The sequence below is a fragment of the Solanum tuberosum genome, unplaced genomic scaffold (assembly GCF_000226075.1).
Source record: "Solanum tuberosum cultivar DM 1-3 516 R44 unplaced genomic scaffold, SolTub_3.0 scf00099, whole genome shotgun sequence".
Classification (NCBI taxonomy): Eukaryota; Viridiplantae; Streptophyta; class Magnoliopsida; order Solanales; family Solanaceae; genus Solanum; species Solanum tuberosum.
Window position 1 is genome coordinate 916596 of NW_006239023.1, and position 11054 is coordinate 927649.

Genomic DNA, 11054 nt, shown 5'->3' on the forward strand with positions numbered 1-11054 from the left:
ATCTGATACATAACAATTACCAAACAATAATGTATCAATCTCAAACTTAAATCTTATGGGCAACACTTTCTTATTTAATGTATCTAGTAGAAATACAACACTTATCATTTAAATCGAAAGGATAGTCATGATGTATCTTCTCTAAATTTTCGATAATTTTGAATCAAAATTGAAAGAATCTTCAATGAAATAGGAGAATAATTTTGAAACACAAAATTTTCAACAATTTTGAATCAAAACTAAAATGATCTTCAATGAACTAGGACAAAAAATTGAATCTCAAATTTTTCGACAATCTTGAATCAAAATTGAAAGGATCTTTGATGAACTTGAAGATTCACAAAAGAAATCGTTTGTCCAACAACAATTCTATCACTTTTGTATCATTCCTAACTCACCTCGCTTATCCAAAATTTCGACAAAAGTTTTTGAATCAAAAGTTTCTTCGCTGAATAGGGCCGAAGCAATTTTGAAAAATTGAATTTCTTCGTTATGTTAGGATTTATCTCTGTATGATTGAAAGTAAGAAGAAACGTAAGAAGATCAAAATAATCATTATGTATCGTATGAAATTTTCGGCTAATGGAGGAAACAGAAAGAATGATGAACAAGAAGAAAAAAAATCTAATTTTTGAATTTTTTGGTTTGTTACACTATATGATTGAATTCTTGACAATAATTTGAAATGAAATAACACAATTTATGGATCTTAATTTGATTTTCAGATTATTATTTTTCCCCTTAATTAGTGCAACAGATGGATACTATGAGATGTCAATTTGATTTTTTAGTTTTTTTTCCTTAATAAGTGCAATAGATTGATAATCAACAATAATGTATCTGGATCCTTAATTATGTATCTGAAATGCCTAAAAACATGGGATTTGTGTAATTAGAAAAAGAGTAGGGATATAATGTAATTTAGATTTTACACTATGGTATTTATGTAAGTTATATTGAAAAATACAATTAAATTTTATCATGATTAATCAATCATTTTTTTTTACAAAAAAGCAAGTCAGTCAATATAACTAAAACTCATGTCCAGACAATACATTAAAGCGTTTTTGTTACCTGTAACTTATTGAATGTATTGAGCTTCTACCTTATAGGCCAAATTAATTTATGTGCCCAATATGAGAAAAAAAACTTTACCTGATATATAACAAAAACTTTTTTTAATAAATTTTATTAAGGTTATTTTTGACCCATTTCTTAAATCAGTGCAACATACTGCTTTTTATTTAGTCATTTCTTAAATATTTTGTTATGTGGGAGATAAAAATTCTCAAAATTATCCCTTGTGATATCTTGTTTCTATAATTTAAAATACAAACAATAGGGACATGATTTAAAGTTTTCTCGTGGTGCAAATAGTTCGATTTAAGGACACGGGTTGCTTTGTAAATTAAGGCCCAACTTTGGTAGCATACAAGTTAGCAATTTAGACAATCTTTTCAGTATAGTATACTGTCGAGTTCAATTTAGAATTTAGACATTCAGTAGAATGTTAGGGAGGAAAAATAAATTAAATAGAAAATGTTATAAAAATATCGTATTGTGAATGTGTATGTCTAAATTTTAGTTGCTCAATTTCAATAAATTTGCAACCATCTTGCGAAGTAATTTGGGCAGGCAGCTTGTCAGAAAAATATTGAAACAGATTTCTCATATTTGTAATCAAGCAGACAACTTTTAAGTAGAAAGTTAGTCTGCATTGTCTAAAAAACCTCGCGACTTTCTTTTTTTAATTAATAAAAACTCCATTCAGTTCATGTGTATATCAATTTGAAGAGAAAATGATTTTTCTCCCTCTCACTTCTTTGACTATACCTCTTGTGTCTTAATATTATTTTACTATAATTATTATTATTATTATTAATATTATTTCATAACAGTAAGATTTATGATTATGGGTTCTAGTAAGGGTCCAAAGTAGGTCGGTCCATATGCATAGAAGTTTTATTGGGTTCATTTGGGACCCAAACAAGAGTCTTACTTTTCTTGGGGCTTTCACAAGAATCCACATAAATAATTAAAGAATAACTTTCAAATATAGCAAACATAAAAATCATAATTGTATGATATACCTATAGTTTGCATAATTGCGCTTCATAGCAAACTTTATATTTGCTATGGTTATTAATATGTACATTTCGCTATAAATATACCAAAGAAAGCAATTGTATAATCTGTTTCGGTATACATATACAAAAGAATCAATTGTATAATATGTGTTTGTATAAAGTGAGAAAGAGAGAAAGACAAAGAAAACTGGGCAGGGGAAGATCGTATTTGTATAATCATAAGTGTATAGGACGAAAATATATGCATTTGTATTTGTATATACAATTTCTTCTCGCTTTATACAAACACAAATGCAATGTATACATTTATATTTGTATAAAGTGAGAGAGGCGAGTAAGAATGACGAGCGAGATCTGGGAGAGGGGAGAGAGGGGAACGAAAATATATGTATATATACAATTTTCTCTCACTTTATACAAACACAAACGCATTTTATACATTTGTGTTTGTATAAAAGTGAGAGAGGCGAGGGAGACTGCCCAGCGAGAACGAGAGTGGCGAGCGAGATTCACCAGGGAGAGAGGCGAAATAGCAACAGTTTACCATGGGGTACAATTAAATCAAACTATGGTTATAGCATTTAATTTGAATTAATAGTTTGCTATTATATTCAATTTTCCCATAATTAAATATGATATCCTTTCGTAAAGCCAAACAAGATGGAAAATTACGCAGAATAGCAAACATTTAGCCTATATTAGGTACTATAGCTATAGTTTAAGAAAATTATAATTTGCGGCTACAATTTTCTTAATTCTTGTTATTCACTTGATTTATATAATTCGCCTAATTGTATAAATTCAGAATTTGTATAATTTGGTACCTGATTGTATAAACTCATAATTTTGTATATACTTACCCTAACTATTTTAAAGCCGTCAATATGGGTTAGGCTCGTTGGGCTGACCTAGCCTAATCCGTGATTTGATAGGGCTGAGCTATGATTTTTGGAGCCCATTTAAGAAAAGGGCTTTTTAGCCCGGCCTGAATAAGCCTGCCAATTTGTGGGACTTGAGAAATATGGATAGGGCTGGCCCGTGGGCCAAATAAAAATTAATTAAAAATTAAAAATAACAAGAGTCTAAACTCAAAATATATTTAAAGTTTGAAATATTACAATTTAAATACAAATTATGTTTATCAAATATGTACTACATAAAATAAAAATTTCCTAAAATTTATAGGGAATCACTACATTGGCCGTAGCCTATGGAATATTGTCATAGTTTTTGTGTTTTATTATGATCATTGGAAAATAACTAGGTTAATATTTCTATTTAGCTATTTATGCTTTTACTTGAAATCAAACTTAATAAATATTATAAAGATAATTTTATTTGTGTATTTGATTAACAACTAGTAACACTAACACCATGTAATATTGTCTTGTCGATATTTATGATAATATTTTTAAATTATAATTTACTTTTTAATATTATAAAAAAATAATACTTTTAAGAAAAGAGGGCAGACCCAGCAAAGCCCGTAGCCCACGTACTTGTGGGTTGGGCCAACCATTTTCTGGCCCACACAAAAATGGGCTAGCCCGGCCTGACCCGTTAAATTTCAAAGCATGTATGGTTGCCCGGATGGGGTGGGCTAGCCCATATTGACAACTCTAGCTATTTGTATACGATTTATGAAAAATTCATAATAAACTACCCTCTTTGTATATTGGCAAGCGAAATATATAAACGAAGTTCTGAAAAATTTCTTAAAATGTAAAAATATAGAATTTGTATATACATACCATATTTGTATATTCGCAAGCAAAATCTACAAACGGGAAAAAATATGCAATCCGCAACGTCCATAGCAAACGAAGCTACAACTATGACAATTATCGAAACTATAGCTATAAAGCCTTATTATGTTTATTATGTTTGTTATATCTCAAATTTTCTCCAACAAGATACTCCAAGTACCACTCTTTGTCAGCACAAATAAAATTACTATCAATTTGTTCTAATTATTAGTTATCTATCTGTTTAGCTATATTCCGTTTTTATATACAGTAACTAAGTGCAAAAATAATATTCCACCTATATATATGTGTCTCTACTCTCTATTTCTCATGTGTGTCCGTGTAACTCATGTGTACATCCATGAAAATCTGATATATATATATATATATATATATGTGATATGATACGATATAATTTAAATATATACACCTGTTATACATTGTAACACTGATGTTTTTAGGTTGATTTCAATTTTGAACTTTGAACTCAAACCACACCCAACTTCCTATCTTCCACAAATTTTGTATATTACTTTGTTCATGTGTTTCCAACGAATTCCAACCACATCAAATCGAAAAATAACCAGCAAGAATTTTCAAAATTCGAATTGAAACTTCAAATGATTCTTTAACGGTGATTTCTCAATTATTCTCAAAATCAGAGGTTATTAATTATGGAGGTTCAATCAAATAGATATAAGAGAAAAACTTCTTTTATTACATAGTGATCGAGCATTAAATTCTCATAAAAAATTTAACTAATCGAGCTACTATAAATCTCAGAAGCACTATCACAATTATTGTTAGATTCATCCAAAAAAAAAATCACTATCTCAAACAAATACCTTGATGGTGAAATCTCATGTACTCAACTTTGTGGTCACAACTTTTTTTTCTTCTCTTAATACGTTACGTGTCACATGCCTCCAACAAATGAATAAATGAAGTGCATTTCCTCTTATATACTAGTAAATTTTATCTTTTACAATAAAGGAACTGCAGTACTTTTTCAACCATATTATCAAGGACATGCCAATTTTTGAATTTTTCTTTTAGCTCTTGCATTTATTTAGAGAAAAGTTGTGATGGAAATTAAGTTGCTCATCCATTCATAGTAATAATGGATAGTGGGAGTACCACCTAAGGTAATGCTAGTGTGGTAAGCACTCTTCCGTCTTGAGAGGTTTCAAATTTGAGTTTTAGGTATGAAGTTAATGTTGAAAGTTGATAAAAAGTATTTTTATCCTGAATAACACTTTTTAGCACAAAATCAAATTAATCAGACCTAAAAAATGAATACCAAAAATTGAGTGGAAAACAAACAACAATAAAGGATAGTGGGGTTTGAATGCACCAGCTTCACCAAAATGGACGATTCCTCCATCTGCTGCAATATCCACCACAATCGTAACTACTACTATTAGTACTATTTTATTTTATTTTTATACATCCACTAACATTATTGTATAGTGTCAATTACTCTAATCAATTGCTTAGCTTCTTTTCTTTTTTTTTTGATCTTTGGGTATGTATTTATATCAACCTTCGTATACTATAATGTAGTTTATATTATTAGGCTCATCATGTCAAAAATTGTTTCCGAACTATACGAAATGATATACTTTTACTAGCTCTTCGTGAATAATTGAGATCATATGCACCCTCATCGTTACAACATGTCATATATTTATGATTTATACTTATTTTCAAATTCAACTTAATAGAACTATTAAAGAAATAAATTGATGCCACGAGTTAATTTTATATATATATTCTATTCCCCCCGACTATAATATAATGGAGGGTAAAAATGTATCATTCGTATATTTCCGGAGTGATTTTAGGCCTTTTCCCTTTTAACTATATTGATATTAAGTTTTTGTCCATAAAATATATTTTTTATCTTAAACTAGTCAAAATGGTATATTAGTTTCTTAGTTCTTATATTCATTTCGATCCATATCGAAGTACTAACTTCTTCATCCGCTATTAATAGTCTCTCAGACCAAGGTGAGTGATGAAGTAACTCCTACCCAATTTTATATTATTTCAATATAGCATATGGTTAGGTGAGCATATTTTGAGGAATTCAATGTTTAAACACTCAATATAATATAATTATTTTTATACCAATCATCAATATATCAGGACTCTTGAGTGACGATCAAATTAATATATATAACTTATCTATACAAGTTCATATTGTGAAATCAATAACTAATATGTATTTCAGGATATATTAATTAATTACCTACATCTCACATTTTCTTTGTATATGAACCTGTAAACACGAAATGCTTAAGACGAAAGATACAATTAAAAAATTATAGTGCCAAATTTACAAGAAGTTAAAATCTTATCAATGATTCTCATTGGTTTAAAATTATTATTGGAAATATTTATGTTAAGATATGGGTCCCAAGTGAAAAGGGTCAAATATACCCCTGTACTATAGGAAATAATTTATATATGCCCTTCGTTATACTTTTGGGTCAAATATACCCTTTCCATTATACTTTGGGTCAAATATACCCCTAATTTTAACGGAAGGACACTTGTCAACATAGAAATCAAATAACCCACCTCCAATTTTAAATACTCAATTCCCTTTAGAAACCCACCCATTTAAATACCCAATTTGAACCAAACCCATTTCATAATCATCTTCTCTAGCTAAAGCTTCCATTAAAATCAATACTCAACTACGAAGGGTCCAGCACACAGTCTTGTCACTTACATATTTCTTGCTCGTTGTGATGATAAAATCCATCCACAAGCATGCCTTAATCTTTGTTGCCCTAATTTTCTAATGCTACTAAATTGTTGGTCCGTTGAACACCGATGAAAACAAACAACAATTCCAATTAAACATCATAACACATATAAGTTCAGTTTCTCATGTTGCCCAATATGTTAATCAATATTGACCCACTGCTTGAATGGTATTGAGTACATGCTAAATCAAACTTAAAATTTTGAATTCTAACTTGCAACAATTATCAACTATTTTAATCTTTTAAGAGATGGAATAACTTCAAAGGCAGGAGGTTCTGCAAGAAATTTTTTTTGGTGAAAAAAATGACCCGCCACATTGTGGTCTTGAAGTTTCCGTAGTGATTAAGTGTTGATTTTAATGAAAATCTCAAGTGGAGAAGATGACTATGAAAACGGGTTGGGAATAGGTTAAATGGGTGGGTTTCTAAAGGGAATTGGGTATTTAAAATTGGGGGTGAGTTATTTGATTCTTATGTTAACAAGTGTCCTTCCGTTAAAATTAGGGATATATTTAGCCCAAAATATAACGGAAGGGGTATATTTAGCCCAAAAGTATTACAAAGGGCATATATAAACTATTTCCTATAATATAGGAATATATTTGACCCTTTACCGTATAAAAAAATTCAATCTTTTGCGTTGTTGACAGAATAGAAAGGAAGAAAAAATCCAGTGGCTCACAGAATTCATGAGCCCATTGAATTGACTCGTGTTCCTTTCTATAAAAAGGTACTATATAGCAATAGGGTATCTTTTCACTTGTTTTTTTTTTCCTTTTTTTCTCCATTTGTGTTTTTCAATAGTACAATTCTTAATATTATTACGAATATCATAAATTGAATAATGTACAGAAAAATATAAAAGAAATCAAGGACCAGACTAGAAAATATATAAATATGCAGCAAAAAAATAAATGATGTCGCAAATTCATATTTTTTTTCTTGTTACATATACACGCAATAACATATCTAATATAATTATTTGAATGAATTTAAATCTCTTATTTGTTTGTTATCTAAATTCTTTTTATATATATTAAAAAATAATAATGACGTAGCTAGAATCCTATATATCATCTTCTCTAAAAAGTAATTGGATCCCAATATTCTGGGCTTTGGATTTGGACCCCTCCACATTAAATGTCTCTATTACTCTTTTCATATCTTAATTTAAGATATTCTAGCCTCTAAAAATATTTTAAAAAATAAATAATATATTTGTGGATCCAATTTATTCATATGTTCTGATATTCTTTCTTTTATTTTTTAATTAAAAAAAAGAGAAGAACTTCTCCGATCTTCTTATGATATGGGAAATGCCTATATAAGATTTTCAATATATGTTTGTCTAGCAAAAACTAGAGATTTTGTGATTTTAATGCTTAAAATGTTTTGTACATCTCTAATCATGATAGAGGAAACATAGTCTTAGTTTTCTTTGAGTCCAACTCTAATAAACTACGTTCACATTTTATTTTATTTGATATATAAAACATCAAATAATCACACAATTTATTTCATAAACACGTGTCTTACTTGGCAAGAACGTTCACTTGTGTAAACGTTAAACTCTGTAATTATTTCATTTTGTTTTTGTAGGAGTCGTTTGATATGAAGACAAGTTATATTGGAATTAATTGTGTTAAAATAAGTTATTATGATATTATTTCTTATTAACTGTTTGAATTGTTGTTTTAAAAACAACATGCATTACATAGTTTCCAGAAGAACTTGTTTGTTTACAAAAATACTCTCTTTCTTATCAATCAGTAGAATAAGGTTTGAGGGATCTCAACCATATTTTTGTCATTTTCATTCTTTTATTCCATGATAACTAACTTCTACAATTATTACACCTTCTTATATAATAAATAAAAAAAACTTATTCGATACTAATTACACATCCAAATTTGTTCATCATAGACTAATTAATTAGTTTTATGTTCGACCATCGATCTTGCTGATAATATGATCAACAAGTTTAGAGGTAGTGGTGGGGTCAACTAATTTTCCTTATGTAAATGAAAATTGTTTTTTAATAATATCTTGGACATACTAAACATGAATAAAGTTAAACTCGAGATAAAAATTAAAAGAGTAGCAATCCAGGCATGGGAAAATTCCATCAAATGTTAAAAAGTAAAAAATTCAAGTGTTCCCTCCAAATGACTTGGAATCTTGAGTCAACATCTAAACCAAATGATGAGGACGTTCTACCTATATATACTACTAATACTAGCATATAATTTAAGTAGATATGTCTTTTAATATATAGGTGAATAAGGTGATCACAAACATTTGACAAGTGATAGCAGATTAATAAATTTCCTTAAAAAAATTTAAAACTATATTTCATAATTATAAAAGAAAATGTACGAGTCTTTCTTCCTTCATGGTAGTATTTTATTTTTTTTTCATCAAGCTTCTTGTGAGAAAAAATAGCTTTAAGATATGATTATTATGAAAAAGTAATAATAGTAATAATAATAACAACATATTAATACAACCTTATAAATAACATATGAGAATAATAGAATGTATGCAAAATTTACATCAAATTTATTGGATAAAAAATTATTTTTGATAGATGATAATTATGAAACAATTGTTGATAGTTGAATAGTTCCATCAACGATTGCAACAATTTTGTGGGACTACTGAATGTACTAGTTTTATCTAGACACCATTTAGTGGGCTACATTTTTTGCACCCAAAATTTCACCATTATTGATAACTGAAAATGACAAAGGAACATTTTGCTAAAATCCACCATAGTAAAAGTACATACTTACTCATAAAATATGTGAAAATATATTAATAGAAAAAAGAAAAAGATTAAACTTAGGCTCCATAGGAGCTGGTTGACTCACTGAGTTTGTATTCATTCAACCTGAATAATTGCCCAAGACCAAAAATTTATCTAGCAAAATAAATAATTATCATCAATTGTCTCTTTAATTCTCCAAACAGCTAAAATAGTTATAAAATCTTTAATTCTAACAAAACGATAGCTAGTTCATTTGATGAACTCAACCATCGAACCCGGTCTGACTCCACACAGCATCTCGAACCCGGCTCAAGTCCCGACCCTTTAACGTACGGCCCACACCTTCGAACACCGAGCGAGCGTTCGAGTTCCTGCTCCTAGCAATGTATTCATGCGGTGGAACCATCTCCGAGTCATGATCATCAACACCATCATCCGAGTCATGCAACGACTCAACCGAGTTAACTCGATATATTTTAGACCAATCAGGGACATTCACAGGTGCTGACGTGGCCATGTGTGCCACACGTGTGGATGGCGCGTCTTGTCCGCGAAACTGGTGCAAGATCCGAGGAGATGCCGTTTTACCTGAATCATCAAAAGCCAATGACAGGCCCCCAACCTGGCGCCCGCGGCGGCTGTGGTGGTGGTCGGATTGTTGGACCGGCAGCTTACGGTTCACGTATCCGTTATTACTCTCATCGGCGGCGCGTGGACTCCACTCGCCCCTTGAATCGTGATCATCCATGTCATCAACCGTTGACCAGATATCATCTTCTCCTAGTTCTGAGGAACCGTTGAGTGTTGCAGTTCCATTTCTATAGCTGGGGTAGTTTCCTAATAACATTTCACTGCGACTAGTGGCAAGTTTCCGACCCTTCGCCATTTATCATCACCTTTTTTTATCTCCCGGCGACAGGAAAGAAAGAATTCTATGTATAAACAAAATGATTACTGTGGGTTACCGGAATCTTGATTTTCCGGCGACCCAAATAAGTTTTTTTTTTTTCTTAGAAAAATAAAATAAAACGGATGTGAATGTATTATTGTGATTTAATGTTATAGCTCCATGGTAGGGGAAAAAAAAGGGCTATAATTAACGGAGACACAACTTGGAAGGAAGGAAGAGTATATATATATAATAGATATGATTGGGAGATTGAGAAATTGGTTTACATTTCATGTGAATGTGGAGTTCATTTTGTGTGCATTTCATCAATGAATTAATAACGACAAAAAGTGTATGGAGAGTATTGATGATGAGCACGAAACTTAAAACCAAAAAGAAGAATATACGAATTTTAAGTTTTTACCTAATCTATATTATTTTGTGATAGCAGGTTAGACTAATTTATTTATTTTAATATTAAATTATGTAATATGCTGTTCGAACAATTTTCATACACTTAGAAGTTTTTTTAAATAATTTGCTTCTGATTTCAATATAGCTAATCAAAATTAATTAATAAGAAGAGAAAGATTGTGCCTAAAATCATCTATTCTCCTACCCCTTTTCGATGTATGAATTTCTATATTTATTCATCATATTCATATGTCCTTTGTAAAGACTAAAATCTTATTGTGTTAAAAATTGTAGAAATGTGATAACGCTCCATTAGTGAATGAAAACTTCTTTTTTCTGAGGTTAATTAGTTGGAATATCTTCATAATTTAAGAAGAA

The 11054-nt window shown here is 30.0% G+C and overlaps 1 protein-coding gene across 1 annotated transcript; it reads right to left on the reverse strand.

Annotated features, from left to right (window-relative positions):
* Positions 1–9378: 9378 nt before the first annotated feature.
* Positions 9379–10612, reverse strand: LOC102595538 (uncharacterized). Its single transcript, XM_006348052.2, has one exon. It carries the CDS (start codon positions 10257–10259, stop codon positions 9636–9638), a length of 624 nt encoding a protein of 207 aa, XP_006348114.1. The 5' UTR covers positions 10260–10612; the 3' UTR covers positions 9379–9635.
* Positions 10613–11054: the final 442 nt, after the last annotated feature.

What these genes read in the sequence shown, in the direction of transcription:
- LOC102595538 (XM_006348052.2), bottom strand. Translation starts at nt 10,259, where the DNA reads ATGGCGAAGGGTCGGAAACTTGCCACTAGTCGCAGTGAAATGTTATTA.